The sequence below is a fragment of the Oncorhynchus mykiss genome, chromosome 4 (assembly GCF_057628025.1).
Source record: "Oncorhynchus mykiss isolate SJ-2025 chromosome 4, ASM5762802v1, whole genome shotgun sequence".
NCBI lineage: Eukaryota > Metazoa > Chordata > Actinopteri > Salmoniformes > Salmonidae > Oncorhynchus > Oncorhynchus mykiss.
The window spans coordinates 84,860,385-84,881,207 of NC_143025.1; the positions used below are offsets into that span (position 1 = coordinate 84,860,385).

Sequence of the window (20,823 nt, forward strand, 5' to 3'; positions counted from 1 at the left end):
AACTACATTGCCACAACTAGATAACTAGCGTCGCAACATTATAATTAAATCGCAATGGATTTGCTTTTCAAATGAAGCAGCTGCCTGTTAGCTGTCATTAGTATCTGCTAACCATGTGTATGTGACAAACAACATTTGATTTGATTAGCTTTGTTGTGATAGTAAACATTTAGCTAACATTAGCTAGCAAGCTAACTGGCACCGGCAGTATGTGTTAATTGAGAGTTCATTAAATGATTTATTCTTCATCTTGCTGGAAAAGCATTGGTAAAGTATTTAGTAAAGTATTTAGTAAAGTATTTAGTAAAGTATTTAGTAAAGTATTTAGTGTTATGTGCATTGTGCCGCACTTGCCACCCCATTCGTTTCATATGAAGTGTGTGACTGCCTTGCTCGCTAGCACGCTAACGTTAGCTAGCTAACTAATGAGCAGGTGAACATTATCAAATTGAATCTAACAAAAAAAAATCCTTCTTCAAGCACAAAACTCCTTAGCTAATTGTAAAATATATAGAGACTCGCTCTACAAAAAAAAATATATATATATATGTATTATGCAGTTTTATTGTTTTAATTAACAATCCTGATGAAAAGGTGTTGAATTATACTGTACCATAACACCTGTACTCATATCAGTGTTTCAGGGCCCTTATCCACAGGGCATCTCAGAGTAGGAGTGCTGATCTAGGATCAGGTGTCCCCGGTGTAGATCAGCACTCTCACATTTACTTTGATCAGTGTCATTGTGACTGAGTAGTTAGTCTCTTAACTCTTGGGAAAATGTGCACTGAGATTGTACCCGAATACAGCACACACACAATGCACACCATGAGCAGATCACTTTGTGTCCTTGCATGCTTTTGGGCGTGCGTGGCTACTGCGTGTGTTCCCACGCGCCCGTGTGTACTTGCACCGCTAGACTGCTCTACCCGCTACCTCGCCATCTGTCTGTCTGTCTCCCTCTCTCTAGCTCCTCTCTCTCTTCTCTGTCCCCTCTCTCTCCGCTGACCCCACATCTGTCTCTGTCTCATTACTGAGGCATTTCTACTGATCGATTTTATTATTTATTTTAATCAATTATGCCCCCTCTTCCCATCTGGTGCCATATTAGTGTCTTCCCCCATCAGGCCCCCAGTCAAACATAACTGTATGAACGGCCCATCACCCACTTTTATTACCTCTGATCCCACATCATAAAGACAGGGGAAACTGGGAGGGCTGAGGACAGAGTCAGGGCTGAGGACAGAGTCGGGGCTGAGGACAGAGTCGGGGCTGAGGACAGAGTCGGGGCTGAGGACAGAGTCGGGGCTGAGGGGACAGAGTCGGGGCCGAGGGGACAGAGTCGGGGCCGAGGGGACAGAGTCGGGGCCGAGGGGACAGAGTCGGGGCCGAGGGGACAGAGTCGGGGCCGAGGGGACAGAGTCGGGGCCGAGGGGACAGAGTCGGGGCCGAGGGGACAGAGTCGGGGCCGAGGGGACAGAGTCGGGGCCGAGGGGACAGAGTCGGGGCCGAGGGGACAGAGTCGGGGCCGAGGGGACAGAGTCGGGGCCGAGGGGACAGAGTCGGGGCCGAGGGGACAGAGTCGGGGCCGAGGGGACAGAGTCGAGGCCGAGGGGACAGAGTCGAGGCCGAGGGGACAGAGTCGAGGCCGAGGGGACAGAGTCGAGGCCGAGGGGACAGAGTCGAGGCAGAGGGGACAGAGTCGAGGCAGAGGGGACAGAGTCGAGGCAGAGGGGACAGAGTCGAGGCAGAGGGGACAGAGTCGAGGCCGAGGGGACAGAGTCGGGACAGAGTCGGGGCCGGGGGGACAGAGTCGGGGCCGGGGGGACAGAGTCGAGGCCGGGGGGACAGAGTCGAGGCCGGGGGGACAGAGTCGAGGCCGGGGGGACAGAGTCGAGGCCGAGGGGACAGAGTCGAGGCCGAGGGGACAGAGTCGAGGCCGAGGGGACAGAGTCGGGGCCGAGGGGACAGAGTCGAGGCCGAGGGGACAGAGTCGGGGCCGAGGGGACAGAGTCGGGGCCGAGGGGACAGAGTCGAGGCCGAGAGGACAGAGTCGGGGTGGGCTGGGCTCTGTGGCATGAGATCAAGCCCTTTGGGGTGTCTGATCTAGTGGTCCTGTCTCCAGTCGTCTCTTTTTTTCTTTTTTTTTATTTTCATTCTCCCATTCATCACTCACTCCCACTCACTCCCACTCACTCACTCTCACTCACTCTCACTCACTCACACTCACTCTCACTCACTCCCACTCACTCACACTCACTCCCACTCACTCACTCACTCACTCTCTCACTCACTCACTCACTCACTCACTCACTCACTCACTCTCACTCACTCACGCACTCACTCACTCACTCACTCACTCACTCCCACTCACTCACTCTCACTCACTCTCACTCACTCACACTCACTCTCACTCACTCCCACTCACTCACACTCACTCCCACTCACTCACTGTCACTCACTCACTCACTCACTCACTCACTCTCTCACTCACTCACTCACTCACTCACTCACTCACTCACTCACTCTCACTCACTCACTCACTCACTCACTCACTCACACTCACTCACTCACTCACTCAATTCAATCTAACCATTTTATTGGCATGGGAAACATATGTTTACATTGCCAAAGTAAGTGAAATAGATAATAAACAAAAGTGAAATGAACTATAATAAAATGAACAGTAAACATTACACTCACAATAGTTGCAAAAGAATAAAGACATTTAAAATGTCATGTCTATTATACAGTGTTGTAACAATGTGCAAATAGGTAAAGTACAAAAGGGAAATGTAACATAAATATGGGTTGTATTTGCAATGGTGTTTGTTCTTCACTGGTTGCCCTTTTCTTGTGGCAACAGGTCACAAATCATGCTGCTGTGATGGAACACTCTGGAATTTCACCCAGTAGATATGGGAGTTTATCAAAATGTGATTTATTTTAGAATTCTTTGTGGATCTGTGTAATCTGAGGGAAATATGTGTCTCTAATATGGTCATACATTTGGCAGGAGGTTAGGAAGTGCAGCTCAGTTTCCACCTCATTTTGTGGGCAGTGAGCACATAGCCTGTCTTCTCTTGAGAGCCAGGTCTGCCTACGGTGGCCTTTCTCAATAAGAAGGCTATGCTCACTGAGTCTGTACATAGTCAAAGCTTTCCTTAAGTTTGGGTCAGTCACAGTGGTCAGGTATTCTGCCACTGTGTACTCTCTGTTTAGGGCCAAATAGCATTCTAGTTTGCTCTGTTTTCTCATGATTTGGTGGGTGTAATTGTGTTGCAGTCCTGGGGCTCGTTGGGGTGTGTTTGTGAACAGAGCCCCAGGACCAGCTTGCTTAGGGGACTCTTCTCCAGGTTCATCTCTCTGTAGGTGATGGCTTTGTTATGGAAGGTTTGTGAATCACTTCCTTTTAGGTGGTTGTAGAATTGAACGGCTCTTTTCTGGATTTTGATCATTAGTGGGTATCGGCCTAATTCTGCTCTGCATGCATTATTTGGTGTTTTACATTGTACTTTGAGGATATTTTTGCAGAATTCTGCATGCAGTCTCAATTTGGTGTTTGTTCCATTTTGTGATTTTTGGGGAGATGGTGTGCAATCCCCAGACCTCACAACCATGAAGGTTCTATAACTGATTAAAGTATTGGTATGTCAAATGGTATGTTCCTTTTGATGGCATAGAAGGCCCTTCTTGTCTCTCAGATCGTTCACAGCTTTGTGGAAGTTGCCTGTGGCGCCGATGTTTCGGCCAAGGTATGTATAGTTTTTTGTGTGCTCTAGGGCAAAGGTGTCTACATGGAATTTGTGTTTGTGGTGCTGGCGACTGGACCTCTTACTGAGATTTACTATCAGGGACCAGGTCTGACAGAATCAGTGCAGAAGATCTAGGTGTTGCTGTTGGCCCTCCTTGGTTGGGGACAGAAGCACCAGATCAATCACAAATAGTAGACATTTGACTTCAGATTCTAGTAGGGTGAGGCCGGGTGCTGCAGACTGTTCAGGTGCCCTCACCAATTAGTTTTATATATATGTTGAAGATGGTGGGGCTTAAGCTGTCTCCCTGTCTCACCCCACGGCCCTGTGGGAATAATTTTTTTGGGGGGGCCCATTTTTACTGCACACTTGTTTGTGTACATGGATTTTTTAATGTCGTATGTTTTTCCTCCAACACGACTTTCTATCAAGTTGTATAACAGACCCTCATGCCAAATTGAGTCAAAAGCTTTTTTTAAATCAACAAAGCATGAGAAGACTTTGCCTTTGCTTTGTTTGTCAATTAGGGTGTGCAGGGTGAATAGGTGGTCTGTCGTATGGTATTTGTTAAGAAGCCAATTTGACGTGCTCAGTACATTGTTTTCACTGAATAAATATATGAGTCTGCTGTTAATGATAATGAAGAGGATTTGCCCAAGGTTGCTGTTGACACATATACCATGGTAGTTATTGAGTTCAAATGTGTCTCTACTTTTGTGAATTGGGGTGATCAGTCATTGGTTCCAAATGTTGGGGAATATGCCAGAGCTGAGGATTTAAGGATAGCCAATTGGAATTTGTGGTCTGTTATATTTTAGAATTTCATTTAGGATACCATCAACACCACAGGCCTTTTGGGGTTGGAGCGTTTGTATTTTGTCCTGTAGTTCATTCAAGGTAATTGGAGAATCCAGTGGGTTCTGGTAGTCTTTAGAATTTGATTCTAAGATTTGTATTTGATCATGTATATGTTTTTGCTGTTTGTTCTTTGTTGTAGAGCCAAAAAGATTGGAGAAGCGGTTTATCCATACGTCTCTGGGTTCTAGCAATTAAACAGGATCGGTAGGAAGGTCAGTTTTACGAGGGTATGTTTGGCAGCATGAGTGAAGGATGCTTTGTTGCGAAATAGGAAGCCGATTCTAGATTTGGATTGGAGATGCTTAATGTGAGTCTGGAAGGAGAGTTTACAGTCTAACCAGACACCTAGGTATTTGTAATTATCCACGTATTCTAGGTCAGAACCGTCCAGAGGAGTGATGCTGGACGGGTGGGCAGGTGCAGGCAGCGATCGGTTGAAGAGCATGCATTTAGTTTTACTTGTATTTAAGAGCAGGTAGAGGCCATGGAAGGAGAGTTGTATGGCATTGAAGCTGATCTGGAGGTTAGTTAACACAGTGTCCAAAGAAGGGCCAGAGGTCTACAGAATGGTGTACCAAGAAGTGTATTCCTTTGCCATGTTCTTTTTGCCTTTACTGAGGGGCCTTACAGATGTTGTATGTATGGGGGACAGAGGAAGCGGCAGTCAAAAAATAATTTCCACCACTCTTGTTTCCATGTAATTTATTATGTGTTTGTTAAGCCAAGGCTTTAGGCTTGCCTAAACGAAGGAGATGAATACTTATGCAAAGGCTACACTTTCTCACTTTGACATTATGGAGTATTTGGTGTAGATCAATGACAAAAAAGAATAATCATAATTACATCAATTTCAATCCCACTTTGTTTTAAAGATCCAAGGGGGGGTGTACGTATGATACCGACTTCATGTACCACTTAGCAGAGGCTTTTATCCACATGTGCATGTGATCCCAGTGGGAATTGAACCCACAACATGAGCTTGCTAGCTCTCTATGAACAAGAGGCAAGATGACCTTACAGCAGTGCTATTAAAACTTCTTCAGGGGGGGACCTCATTTTCTCTGCCAGAATTTATGGGGACCTCATTTTCTCTGCCAGAATTTATGGGGACCACATTTTTTTTCCAAATGTAATGACACAACCTTAAAATCAGAACAGTTACATTTTCACATCAATAAATAACCTTCAAATCCTTATTTGCACCACTCATCAAAATTATGAGAAACAATAAATATATTTACTCAATATTCATTTTATTATTGTATTTTTCAACTTATCTCCAAATCGTATGTACTGTATATTGTCCAATAAAATAATTTTCACTCATAATATTTTTATTAATTGTAAGTTTTTTATTTGTCGACCCCGACCTTGAATACCACTGGCTAAGAGTCTGAGCCATAGGCAGGACGGAACTGAGATTGTTACCCTACTATCATGCCATTGACCTGCTGTAATAACCCCTAACTCTCCCTCTATCTTCCTGACCTCTAACTTCTGGCCCTCCCCTCTCCTCCAATAGGAGTTTCCAGTTCATCCTGTTGTATTAACTCTCATCCTGACTTCTAACCTCCTCCAACAGGAGTGTTTCCAGTTCATCCTGCTGTATTAACTCTCATCCTGACCTCTAACCTCCTCCAACAGGAGTGTTTCCAGTTCATCCTGCCCGCGCTGCCCCACGCTATCGACCTGCTACGGGACGCCGTGGTCAAGATGAAGGAGGCGGTGGACGAGCTAGAGGACCTGCCTTCGCCCCCGCCGCCCCTATCGCCGCCCCCCAACAGCTCGCCGCGGCGGCAGACTGAGGACAAGGGCGTACAGTGTGAGGAGGAGGACGATGACAAGAAAGACAGTGGTGTGGCGTCCACCGAGGACTCTTCGTCCTCGCACATCACCGCAGCCTCCATCGCCGCTAAGGTAACCAATGGGGAGGTAAGGGAACGTAGCAGGAAGGTTTTCCTGACAGGACTGGGATCTGAACTTTAAGGGTGGTGCAATGTTTATGTTCCCATTCTCCACTTTTTTCCTCTCTTCTTCCATTGTGTACACTTCCACTATTCTTCTCCTTCATTTCAAAGCATTGGATTGGTCTAAGCATTGGCTAGAGAGGGAGTTTCAACCATAAATCGATGACTCAATGTGTACAAGTGAACACAGTGGGAAAAGGGTGGACAATCGGGATGTATGTACACTATATGACCAAATGTATGTGGACACCAGCTCGTTGAACATCTCATTCCAAAATCATGGATATGAATATGGAGTTGGTCCCCTCTTTGTTGCTATAACAGCCTCCACTCTTCTGGGAAGGCTTTCCACTAGATGTTGGAACATCGCTGCTATACCAGCCTCCACTCTTCTGGGAAGGCTTTCCACTAGATGTTGGAACATTGCTGCTATAACAGCCTCCACTCTTCTGGGAAGGCTTTCCACTAGATGTTGGAACATTGCTGCTATAACAGCCTCCACTCTTCTGGGAAGGCTTTCCACTAGATGTTGGAACATGGCTGCTATAACAGCCTCCACTCTTCTGGGAAGGCTTTCCACTAGATGTTGGAACATTACTGCTATAACAGCCTCCACTCTTCTGGGAAGGCTTTCCACTAGATGTTGGAACATTGCTGCGGGGACTTGCTTCCATTCAGCCACGAGCGTTAGTGAGGTCGGGCACTGATGTTGGGCGATTACGATTAGCTCACATTAGGCGTTCCAATTCATCCCAAAGGTGTTCGATGGGGTTGAGGTCAGGGCTCTGTGAGGTCAGGGCTCTGTGCAGGCCAGTCAAGTTCTTCCACACCGATCTCTACAAACCATTTCTGTATGGACCTCGCTTTGTGCACGGGGGCATTGTCATGTTTAAACAGGAAAGAGCCTGCCCCAACTGTTGCCACAAATCGTCTAGAATGTCATTGTATGCTGTAGCATTAAGATTTCCCTTCACTGGAAGTAAGGGGCCTAGCCTGAACCATGGTAAACAGCCCCAGACCATTATTCCCCATCCACCAAACTTTACAGTTGGCACTATGCATTGGCACAGATAGCATTCTCCTGGCATCCACCAAACCCAGATTTGGCCGTCGGTCTGCCAGATGGTTAAGCGTGATTCATCACTCCAGAGAATGCTTTTCCAATGGCGAAGAGCTTTACACCACTCCAAGCCGACGCTTGGCATTGCGTCGTGATGGTGATCTTAGGTTTGTATGCGGCTGCTCGGCCATGGAAACGCATTCCATGAAGCTCCCGACAAACAGTTATTGTGCTGACGTTGCTTCCAGAAGCAGTTTGGTAGTGAGTGTTGAAAACCTCACAAAAATAACTTATAGTTGACCGGGGCAGCTAGATTTTATACACCTATCAGTAACGGGTGTGGCTGAAATAGCCGAATCCACTAATTTGAAGGGGTGTCCACATACTTTTGTATATATAGTGTATCTACATATTTCATATTAAACAACTCGCCATGCCATATTTCATACAACCACCATGCTCATTAATATTCTCTACACTTGTAACAACCCCATGTCTGTCGGTAAAATCTGTGAAATATGAATTTTTTTCAGATGGACGTGTGTGTGTGTGTGTGTGTGTGTGTGTGTGTGTGTGTGTGTGTCATTCATTGTCCATTGAAGTGACTGTTGTCCATTTCCATTGTTCTGTCCTGTCCAAGATCAGAGTGGACCTATACCGCTGTGGCCATGTTGTCATGGTAACGTCTGTGTGGTCCAGTTCCGGCTCCATCCCTCCATTTTTTATCATTTTCCTATCATGGACTTTCATTGGTAAGACTCTATGGGGCAATTTCCCAGACCCAGATTAAACATCCAGAATAAAAAAGCACTATCCGGGTCTAGGCTTAATCTGTGTCCAGGAAACCCTAGATACATTACATGTAGATCTGATTCATCTCTGTGATCTATAATCTATCCCCATGTCATCCTGGAAATAGTATCGTACCATCCATATTGCCCAGGTTCATTCATTATTCATTCATTAGTGTACTATCATCACATTCATTAGTGTACTATCATCACATTTAGAAGTGTCTCAGTATCTCTTGGTTAACCTCTTAAATGTAATGGCAAAATGTAGATATCCACCTAAATAGACATACCCAAAATAACTGCTATTCGTGTGTAATTACATCGTTCTGACATGCAAAATCTTGGTATATTTGGAAAGAAACACATGTCTTCCACAACATGTGAACAATATCAGAAAAACATGGGATTGATAGACCTAACAACTGGACATGGGTAGATGTTTTAATAAGTGGTGTCAGGTGTGGTCACAGGAAGATTCCAAGTGTCCCTAAACCTCCCCAAAGTGGCATATGTCTGTAAATGTGATAATTCCAGTTCTATTACATATTCACAATCTCTAAATCAAATCAAAATCACATTTATTTATATAGCCCTTCGTACATCAGCTGATATCTCAAAGTGCTGTACAGAAACTCAGCCTAAAACCTCAAACAGCAAGCAATGCAGGTGTAGAAGCACAGTGGCTAGGAAAAACTCCCTAGAATTGCCAAAACCTAGGAAGAAACCTAGAGAGGAACCAGGCTATGAGGGATGGCCAGTCCTCTTCTGGCTGTGCCGGGTGGAGATTATAACAGAACTTGGCCAAGATGTTCAAATGTTCATAAATGACCAGCATGGTCAAATAATAATAATACCAGGCAGAACAGTTGAAACTGGAGCAGCAGCACGGCCAGGTGGACTGGGGACAGCAAGGAGTCATCATGCAGGTCCTCCGAGAGAGAGAAAGAAAGAGAGAATTAGAGAGAGCATACTTAAATTCACACAGGACACCGGATAAGACAGGAGAAGTACTCCAGATATAACAAACTTACCCTAGCCCCCCGACACATAAACTACTGCAGCATAAATACTGGAGGCTGAGACAGGAGGGGTCAGGAGACACTGTGGCAATTACAACATGAAGACACTTTGGAGAGGTTGAAAGGACGCTTTTTTAAAATGGGGACGTTCTTCCTCACCCGTGCCCCAATGTCATTTTTCACCCTCCTTGAGACATGGTCGTTATTGAATGCCTTATGCTGTGTGGTGAGCATGGTTACTTCCCTAGTGTCCTTCCATGTCACAAAAAGCAGCGTGTCAGTCCTGATGCAACGTATGGTCCCCCTCTCCGCTGTCTTTGTCATGTCGTTTACCTTGGTTTTGGGGAAACTGATTCTCTTAGAATGAATGGTGCCACAAGCCCCTATTTTATTTTTCAAGGAGGTCTATGAAAAGCATGGGACTAGTATAAAAATGGTTCACAAAGAGCTTGTACCCACTGCCAAGTAAAGGGAAGTCCATCAGCTGCATGACAGTCTTAACTAAGGCCCTTCCCAGTGGGTGTGATCGCCTTGCCTTCATAGATGAAAAAGTTCCACGTGTAGGCAGGCTGAATCGGCACAAAGAGCTTGCAGCCCCATTTGGTCGGCTTATTATTCATATATTGCTTCAAGCCAATTGGAGCCTTTGAGGCAACCATGCGCTCATCTATAGATAGAATTTGAGCAGGCTGGAAGTAAGTTGTGCATGCCTCCACCGTGTCATGATAAAGGGGATTGACTCTTACAAGACGACCCTGCTTTTGCAGATACCGTACTCATACCAGACTGAATCAAATAAAAAAACATTTAAAAGTGCCCCCAAATATGGGGACTTTTTATATTTAAGAGGTTTTTAAGAGAACTACAGGATCTGTCTGTTTGGAAAGCATGTGGTATAAAAAGGAACTGTATATTCCACTGCTGTAATTATATGTTTTGTTTAGGCATAGGGTTTGAAATGAATAAAGGTTTGGTTTAGAAAGGAGGGTTAGGCTTAGAGTTTGTTACCACCGTCTGCCGTCATTAATTCAGCCAGTCAAATATGCAGACAGTTAAATATGCACTGTCTATGTGACAATAAACTACAAGATGCTGTGTTATAGTGCAGACAGTTAAATATGCACTGTCTAAGTGACGATAAACTACAAGATGCTGTGCTATAGTGCAGACAGTTAAATATGCACTGTCTATGTGACAATAAACTACAAGATGCTGTGCTATAGTGCAGACAGTTAAATATGCACTGTCTATGTGACAATAAGGCACAAGATGCTGTGCTATAGTTCAGACAGTTAAATATGCACTGTCTATGTGACAATAAACTACAAGATGCTGTGCTATAGTGCAGACAGTCAAAGTTAAAGGGGCATCTGCAGTTGACACGGTAACAAAGCAGTCAGTTGCAGATTGTCCCTTTTAAAGGGTGTTAGTGTGTTATCTATAGTACATATTCTGCAGTCAGTGTCAGTGCTATTTTCTCTCTCTCTCTGTGTGTGTGTGTGTGTGTGTGTGTGTGTGTTTGGGTAGATCCCAGACTCCATCATCTCCAGGGGTGTCCAGGTCCTCCCCAGAGACACAGGCTCTCTGAGCACCACGCCCTCTGAGTCGCCCCGCGCCCAGGCCACCTCGCGGCTCTCTACCGCCTCCTGCCCCACGCCCAAAGTAAGGCCACACACACACACACACACAGACAGCATTTTTCTGCAGCAGTGTTTTCTTCCGTGTCTATCATCACTGTGCTATGACAAACCAAAGTGTGTGCTTGTGTGTGGAGGAGAACCTGCTGTGGCTAGTATGGTAACGGTTGTGTGTGGAGGAGAACCTGCTGTGGCTAGTATGGTAACGGTTGTGTGTGGAGGAGAACCTGCTGTAACTAGTATGGTAACGGTTGTGTGTGGAGGAGAACCTGCTGTAACTAGTATGGTAACGGTTGCGTGTGGAGGAGAACCTGCTGTGGCTAGTATGGTAACGGTTGCGTGTGGAGGAGAACCTGCTGTAACTAGTATGGTAAAGGTTGCGTGTGGAGGAGAACCTGCTGTGGCTAGTATGGTAACGGTTGTGTGTGGAGGAGAACCTGCTGTGGCTAGTATGGTAGCGGTTGTGTGTGGAGGAGAACCTGCTGTGACTAGTATGGTAGCGGTTGTGTGATTTATGCTTGTTTGCTTGGGTCAAGTTGGTAATCGTTTGAATGGAATTATATTGAATAGACCCAGCACTCTCACACACACACACACACAAACACACACACACACACACACACACACAGGCCCTTCACCATCCCCTGCCTAAGTTAACCCACTCCAGTCTCTCCTGCAGGTCTAACATTCAGAGATGCAGTCAGTCTCTCTCTCGTTCTCTCTCTTTCTCTAGTTCTCTATCTCAATTCAATTTTCAATTTCAATTCAAGGGCTATCTCTCTATCTCTATCTATCGGTCTATTACTCTCTATCTGTCACAATCTCTCTCCCTCTCTATTTCTCTCTCTCTATTTCTCTCTATATATCGCTCTCTCTCGCTCCCTCTATTTCTCTCTATGTATCTCTCTCTCCCTGTATTCCTCTATGTATTTCTCTCTATCTAAATCTATCTATCCAATCTCTCACCTCATCTGTCTTGTCTCCTGGGAAAGTGTCATGAGAATAGACCAGAGGTTTCTATGCGAATGGCTGAAGGAGAGCAACCCATATATACACTGAGTATACCAAACATTAGGATCGCACAGTGCAGCCTCAAATCGTCAGGGCATGGACTCTACAAGGTGTTGAAAGTGTTTCCACAGGGATGCTGGCCCATGTTGACTCCAGTGTTTCCAAAAATGTTATCAAGTTGGCTGGATGTCCTTTGGGTGGTGGACAATTCTAAATACACACTGGAAACTGTTGAGCGTGAAACGTCCAGCAACGTTGCAGTTCTTGACACAAACTGATGAGCCTGGCACCTACTCGTTAAACCTCGTTCAAAGGAACTTCAATATTTTGTCTAGCCAATTCACGCTCTGAACGGCACACATACTTAATCCATGTCTCAACTGTCTCAAGGCTTGAAAATCCATCTGTCCCCTCCCCTTCATCTACACTGATTGAAGTGATTTTAACAAGTGACATCAATAAGTAATCATAGCTTTCACCTGGTCAGTCTGTCATGGAATGAGCAGGTGCCTTTAATGTTTGTTTTGCATACTCAGTCTATATATATACAGGGTACATAGATCTGCTACTGCAGCTTTACAGGTTCAGTCAGGCTGTCCATGGTCTTTATGTACTGGTGTCTTAGAATGGTACACTGTGGAGACCTGAGGATGAATATACCGTGAGAAGTGACTCAATGTCTGTGTTTTTAATTTACAATGAATTTACAAAGTTTTTTTGGTGTCATAAGCAGATCCGTACTTAGAATCATCTCAGTTTTCATTGTTGCTATGTTGCTTAGCAACAATGAAAACTGAGATGAATCTGTCCAAAAGTTCCAAGAAGATTGACTCCACCTACTTACAGTAACCTGGGGTTGTTGTTGATTCTAGAGTATAGAGTCTTGTTCTCTGTATGTAAGGATGTAGAGTCTAGAGAAAGCTGTGCTCCGATCCTCTTATCTTCAGTGGTGTTATTGTATAACTTGTGTTCTATATGTTCTGTATAGCGGACGTGTAATGTAAGGAGTAGCCATGGTGCTGCTGTCTCTATGTTACTAGTACCACTGCAGTACGAGGCCTAGTACTCTACATCACTAAACTAAAGCCCTTTTGTTAATGACCCAGTTTGAGTTGCTGCCTCTCTGTCAGGAGTTTCTTTATCCCCCACATGAGTCAGCGTGTGTGTGTGTGTGTGTGTGTGTGTGTGTGTGTGTGTGTGTGTGTGGCGCCTCTCACCACATGTTCTCACAAGTCTTAATTTGAAGCGGAAATACCCTCTGCTGCTCTGCCTCCAGACCAGACACACACACACCAAAGAGAGAGGCACCCAGACGCACGGCTCCAATGTCCAAAGCTGTCTGTCTGCACAGCCCAGGAGCAGACACACACACACACACACAAACTTTTAATGCACACAAATAACACAACATGAAAATTAACACAGACAGACACACACATGGACAGACTGTCTCACTACTACCAGGCACACACTGCTACCAGGCACACACTGCTACCAGGCACACACTGCTGCCAGGCACACTGCTGCCAGGCACACTGCTGCCAGGCACACTGCTGCCAGGCACACTGCTACCAGGCACACACTGCTACCAGGCACACACTGCTACCAGGCACACACTGCTACCAGGCACACACTGCTACCAGGCACACACTGCTACCAGGCACACACTGCTACCAGACAGAGTAACACACACACACTCTGACTGTGATGCTAGTGTAGTTGTACCCTTCCACTCTAGTGAGCATGTAGTGCAGTTACATAGGGGTTGAGTTTGGATTAATGAAGCATGTGGGAGTGTGTGTGTGTGTGGAGGCGGGGTCTGTTTGACCCTGATCTCTTTCTCTCTCTCTTCTTCTGTCTCTCTGTCTCTTTCTTTCTTTTTCAATCCCTGTGTCACTGTTCTCTCTTTTTTCTCTCTCTATATATGTCTCTCACTCGCTCACCCTCTCACTCGCTCACCCTCTCTCTCACTCTCTGTCTCTGTCTCGCCTAGAAGGCCAGCATCCCGGAGTCGCCTCTTCACTGTTGATGTTGAGACTGGTGTTTTGCGGGTACTATTTGATGAAGCTGCCAGTTGAGGCGTCTGTTTCTCAAGCTAGACACTCTAATATACTTGTCTTCTTGCTCAGTTGTGCACCGGGGCCTCCCACTCCTCTTTCTATTCTGGTTAGAGCCAGTTTGCGCTGTTCTGTGAAGGGAGTAGTACACAGCGTTGTACGAGATCTACAGTTTCTTGTCAATTTCTCACATGGAATAGCCTTCATTTCTCAGAACAAGAAAAGACTGATGAGTTTCAGAAGAAAGGTATTTGTTTCTAGCCATTTTGAGCCTGTAATCGAACCCACAAATGTTAATGCTCCAGATACTCAAATAGTCTAAAAAAGGACAGTTTTATTGCTTCTTTAATAAGAACAACAGATTTCAGCTGTGCTAACATAATTGCAAAAGGGTTTTCTAATGATCAATTAGCCTTTTAAAATTCTAAACTTGGATTAGCTAACACAACATGCCATTGCATCGAGTGATGGTTGCTGGTAAAGGGCCTCTGTAGATATTCCATAAAAAAATCTGTCGTTTCCAGCTACAATAGTAATTTACAACATTAACAATGTCTACACTGTATTTCTGATCAATTTTATGTTATTTTAAAGAACAAAAAATGAGTCAGTTGAGAACAAATTCTTATTTACAATGACAGCCTACTCCAGCCAAACCCAAACCCGGACGACGCTGGGCCGGTGCGCCACCCTATGGGACGGCCAGTTGTGATACAGCCTGGAATCGAACCAGGGTCTGTATTGATGCCTCTGGCACTGGGATGCACTGCCTTAGACCACTTCCCCACTTGGGGACCCCCCTGATAGTGGAGTCGAAGGAGCACGGCAACCAACGATGGTCGCATGTCACAAGCTGTGGAAGCCGAAGACAGCGACCTGCCGCAAAGCAGCCTACACTCCCAACGAGAGGCCCGGAGCAGATACAAACAACAAATAGTGTAGACGCCCTGGAGCTTGATCTCCCTGCACCTTTATCGCTAGGGGTAACTGTGTCTGCGGCCGCTGTGCCTACTCCTACTCCTTCCCCTATGATTTTGAAGTCGACGTCGGCAACCTTCCATCCTGCTCTGTATTGAGTGGGGCATCTCCATCTGTCGGAGGCACCATCCTGTGAAGCGTGGGAGTTGGCGGATTTCCTCGTCCTTCTCACCAGCCGGGATTTCGGGCAGCTCCATGTTAAGATATGTGACTGTACCTGGTGCAAAAACAATGTCCTATCCCGGAGCATGTGTAAATGACATTACTAAGCTGCTCCTGAATGTATTACGCTAGCACATGGACATTGATTCTATCGCAGTCCATGTGGGTTTTAATGACATCAGCTCTGAACAGTTGAAACTGGATTTCAAAGAGCTGATTGACTCTCTACTAAACACTAATAAAAGTCCCATCATATCTGGCCCTCTGCCATCTCTGAATCGTGGCATTGAACTCTTTAGCAGGATTCTCTCTTCACAACTGGCCACGTGATTATTGCAGCTCATTGGGTGTAACTTTTGTTGACAATGTCGATACCTTTTGGAAACAGAACATGTTTTATAAGGAGGATGGGATCCACCCAAATCATTTGGGTTCCTGGATCCTTTCACAGCATTATAAGGCTGTGTTGAGACAATGACTTATCAATGACCCAAGTCCAGCTCAGTTAATCCCTACCATTGTGCCGCTGAGTCATCATTATGCTTTACCAATTGTACATTACACCAGGGGCATCAGTAGACACAATGTAAGTAACCTAATGTATGTCCCTTTAACTGGCCTGAATGCCTCTGCTGATCCTACAGCTATACAGTATGCAGTAATCATGTGTCTATGAACCAGAGTTATACTGTTAGCACTGAGGCGGTGTGCTCTAGTAGGAAGTTCACCCTGTGCAGCTCACCCTGCACTAACATAAATAACATCATCATATCTACTTCTGCTAAGCTTCCCAGTAAAGCAATGAAAACAAGCAAGCGTCCCAGAAAAGTCCTCAAAATAGCCCACGTTAACATATGTAGCTTAAGAAACAAGGTTCATGAAATTCATAACTTGTTAGTAACAGATGACATTCATCTCTGAAACTCACTTAAACAAAGCATTTGATGATACAGTGGTAGCAATACAAGGTTATAACATTTACAGAAATGCCAGTGGTGGAACAGTCCGTATCTGGATAACATGTGTAAAATACTTGATAATGTATGTAATATCAACAGTGAGGTATATTTTCTGAGTGATTTAAATATCGACTGACTTTCATCAGGCTGCCCACTCAAGATAAATCTTCAAACTGTAACCAATGCATGCAACCTGGTTCAGGTTATCAGTCAACCTACCAGGGTAGTTAAAAACAGCACAGGAATGACATCTTCAACATGTATTGATCACATGGGGCGGCAGGGTAGCCTAGTGGTTAGAGCATTGGGCCAGTAACCGGAAGGTTGCAAGTTCAAATCTGTCGTTCTGCCCCTGAACAGGCAGTTAACCCTGAACAGGCCGTCATTGAAAATAAGAATTTCTGACTTGCCTGGTTAAATAAAATAAAAAACATCTTTAATAATGCTGCATAAATGTGCTTGAAAGCTGTATCCAGATCCATTGGATGTAGTGATCACAATATAGTAGCCATATCTAGGAAAACCAAAGTTCCAAAGGCTGGGCATAATATAATATAGTCATACAAGAAGTTTTGTAGTGATTCCTATGTTGTTGATGTAAATAATATATGTTGGTCCATGGTGTGTAATTAGGAGCAAACAGACACTGTACTTGACACATTTATGAAATTGCTTATTCCAGTTACTAATACAGTGCCTTGCGAAAGTATTCGGCCCCCTTGAACTTTGCGACCTTTTGCCACATTTCAGGCTTCAAACATAAAGACATAAAACTGTATTTTTTTGTGAAGAATCAACAACAAGTGGGACACAATCATGAAGTGGAACGACATTTATTGGATATTTCAAACTTTTTTAACAAATCAAAAACTGAAAAATTGGGCGTGCAAAATTATTCTGGCTGCACAACCAATTGGCAAAATGTTCTGCAAATTAAGATGAAACGGAATGAAAAGAAGAAACTACACTATGAAACAAATATAAATGACAAAGAATAATAGTATAAAGCTTTGGAGCACCTTCAATTAAATTTTGGGAAAAAAGGCAAACTCAGCTCCATCATTCATTGAATCGGATGGCTCATTCATTGCATAACCGACTGATATTGCCAACTACTTTAGTTATTTTTTTCATTGGCAAGTGTCACGAACGCTGGAATAAATGGACCAAGGCGCAGCGTGCGTAGAGTTCCACATGTTTATTTAAATGAAACTCACAGAAAACAATGAAGCGCAAAACGGAACGTGAAGCTGATGTAGTGCTCGCAGGCAACTATACATAGACAAGATCCCACACCAAACAGGTGGGAAAAAGCTGCCTAAATATGATCCCCAATCAGAGACAACGATAGACAGCTGCCTCTGATTGGGAACCATACCAAGCCAACCTATAAATAAATAAATAAACTAGAATGCCCACCCTAGTCACACCCCAACCTAACCAAAATAGAGAATAAAGGATCTCTAAGGTCAGGGCATGACAGCAAGATTAGCAAACTTAGGCATGACATGCCAGCAACAAATGCTAACACTACACATCCAAGTATATCTGACCAAAATATGAAAGACAAAAATTGTAATTTTGAATTCCGTAAAGTGACTATGGAAGAGGTGAAAAATGTATTGTTGTCTATCGACAATGACAAACCACTGAGGTCTGACAACTTGGATGGAAAATTACTCAGGATAATAGCAGACGATATTGCCACTCCTATTTGCCATATTTTCACTTGAAGCCTACTAGAAAGTGTGTCCCCTCAGGCTTTAAAAAAATATATATTTCACCTTTATTTAACCAGGTAGGCCAGTTGAGAACAGGTTCTCATTTACAACTGCAACCTGGCCAAGATAAAGCAAAGCAGTGCAACACAAACAACACAGAGTTACACATGGGATAAACAAACGTACAGTCAATAAAGCAATAGAAAAATCTATATACAGTGTGTGTTAATGTAGTAAGATTAGGGAGGTAAGGCAATAAATAGGCCAGAGGGGCAAAATAATTACAATTTAGCATTAACACTGGAGTGATAGATGTGCAGAAGATGAATGTACAAGTAGAGATACTGGGGGTGCAAAGGAGCAAATAAATAACAATATGGGGATGAGGTAGTTGGGTGGGCTATTTACAGATGGGCTGTGTACAGGTGCAATGATCTGTAAGCTGCTGCTTAAAGTTAGTGAGGGAGATATGTCTCCAGCTTCAGTGATTTTTGCAATTCATTCCAGTCATTGGCAGCAGAGAACTGGAAGGAAAGGAGGAGTTGGTTTTGGGGATGACCAGTGAAATATACCTGCTGGAGCGCATGCTACGGGTTTGTGCTGCTATGGTGACCAGTGAGCAGAGATAAGGCAGGGCTTTACCTAGCAAAGACTTAGAAATGACCTGGAGCCAGTGGGTTTGGGGACGAATATGAAGCGAGGGCCAGCCAATGAGAGCATACAGGTCGCAGTCGTGGGTAGTATATGGGGCTTTGGTGACAAAACGGATGGCACTGTGATAGACTACATCCAATTTGCTGAGTAGAGTGTTGGAGGCTAATTTGTAAATGACATCGCCGAAGTCAAGGATCGGTAGGATGGTCAGTTTTACAAGGGTTTGTTAGGCAGAATGAGTGAAGGATGCTTTGTTGCGAAATAGGAAGCCGATTCTAGATGTAATTTTGGATTGGAGATGTTTAATGTGAGTCTGGAAGGAGAGTTTCGCTACCTAAGGATAGCAAAGCCCCCTTTACTGGCTCAAATAGCCGACCAATCAGCCGGTTGCCAAACCTTAGTAGTTTGAAAAAATTGTGTTTGACCAGATTCAATGTTATTTTACTGTAAACAAATTGACAACAGACTTTCAGCACTCTTATAGCGAAGGGTACTCAACAAGCTCAGCACTTCCACAAATTACTGATGATTGGCTGAGAGAAATTGGTGATAAAAAGATTGGGGTGGCTGTTTTGTTAGACTTCAGTGTGGCTTTTGACATTATTGATCATAGTCTGCTGCTGGAAAAACGTATGTGTTATGGCTTTACACCCCCTGCTATATTGTGGATTAAGAGTTACGTACATGTCTAACAACACAGAGGGTGTTCTTTAATGGAAGCCTCTTGAACATAATCCATGTAGAATCAGGAATTCCCCAGGGCAGCTGTCTAGGCTCCTTACCTTTTCAAGCTTTACGAACAACATATTAGTTGAGTAAAGTCAGTGCTTTGAGTAAAGTCAGTGCTTTGAGTAAAGTCAGTGCTTTGAGTAAAGTCAGTGCTTTGAGTAAAGTCAGTGTGTCTATGTATGTGGATGACTCAACACTATACACATCATCTACTACAGCAACTGAAATTAGTTTCAGAATGTGTGGCAAGGAATACATTAGTCCTAAATATTTCAAAAACTTAAAGCATTGTATTTGGGACAAATCATTCACTAAACCCAAAACCTCAACTAAATCTTGTAATTAATAATGTGGAAATTGAGCAAGTTGAGGTGACTAAACTGCTTGGAGTAACCCTGGATTGTAAACTGTCATGGTCAAAACATTTTAGATACAACAGTAGCTAAGATGGAGAGAAGTCTGTCCATATTAAAGCACTACTCTGCCTTCTTAACAGCACTACCAACAAGGCAGGTCCTACAGGCTCTAGTTTCGCACCTAGACTCCTGATCAGTTGTTTGATCAGGTGCCACAAAAAAAGGACTTAGGAAAATTGCAATTGGCTCAGAACAGGACAGCACGGCTGGACCTTGAATGTACACAGAGCGCAAACATTAATCATATGCATGTCAATCTCTCCTGGCTCAAAGTAGAGGAGAGATTGACTTCATCACTGCTTGTATTTGTGAGGGGTATTGACATGTTGAATGCATTGAGCTGTTGGTTTAAACAACTAGCACATAGCTCTGACACCCATGCATACCCCACAAGACATGCCACCAGAGGTCTCTTCACAATTCCAAAGTCCAGAACAGACCATGGGAGGCACACAGTACTACATAGTCATGACTACATGGAACTCTATTCCATATCAAGTAACTGATGCAAGCAGTAGAATCAGATTTAGATTAAACAAATACACCTTATGGAACAGTGGGGACTGTGAAGTAACACAGACATAGGCACAGACACATGCATACACACACATGATAACATACACACTATACACACACGTACACATGGATTTTGGGTTGTAGATATGTGGTAGTGGAGTATGGGCCTGAGCGCACACACTTAGTGTGTCGTGAGTTCTGTAATGAAAGTATTGTAATGTTTTTAAAATGGTATTAACTGCCTTCATTCCTGCCTTGGCAGCAGCTAATGGGGATCCATAATAAATACAAATGTATACCTTTGGAGCCAAGGCAAGACGTCTCTCCTCCTCCTTCACTGGAATATGTAAAGTGAATCACTCTGAGAAGACTGTTATAAACAAATCACCGCCTTGAGCCCTTGACCTCTATCTCCGTCCCCCTTAGAAGAGATATGGCCAAGGGAAGGGTGTAGCTCAGGCAAGCGCATGCACACGCGCACATGCACACACGCACACATTCACACATGCACACCTACACACTTATACATT

The 20,823-nt window shown here is 44.3% G+C and overlaps 1 protein-coding gene across 23 annotated transcripts in view; it reads left to right on the top strand.

Annotated features, from left to right (window-relative positions):
* LOC110521090 (gephyrin) overlaps nucleotides 1-20,823 on the top strand; it is a 161,565-nt gene that overhangs the window by 94,479 nt on the left and 46,263 nt on the right. For 14 of the 23 annotated variants that reach the window (XM_036976168.2, XM_090233189.1, XM_090233190.1 and 11 more), the window contains exons 7-8: nucleotides 6,258-6,530; nucleotides 10,981-11,115. In XM_036976168.2, the coding sequence (XP_036832063.1) occupies nucleotides 6,258-6,530; nucleotides 10,981-11,115 (408 nt within the window). Of the gene's footprint in view, nucleotides 1-6,257; nucleotides 6,546-10,980; nucleotides 11,116-20,823 lie in introns of all 23 variants that reach the window. The other 9 variants (XM_036976176.2, XM_036976177.2, XM_036976166.2 and 6 more) reach the window with 1 other exon arrangement.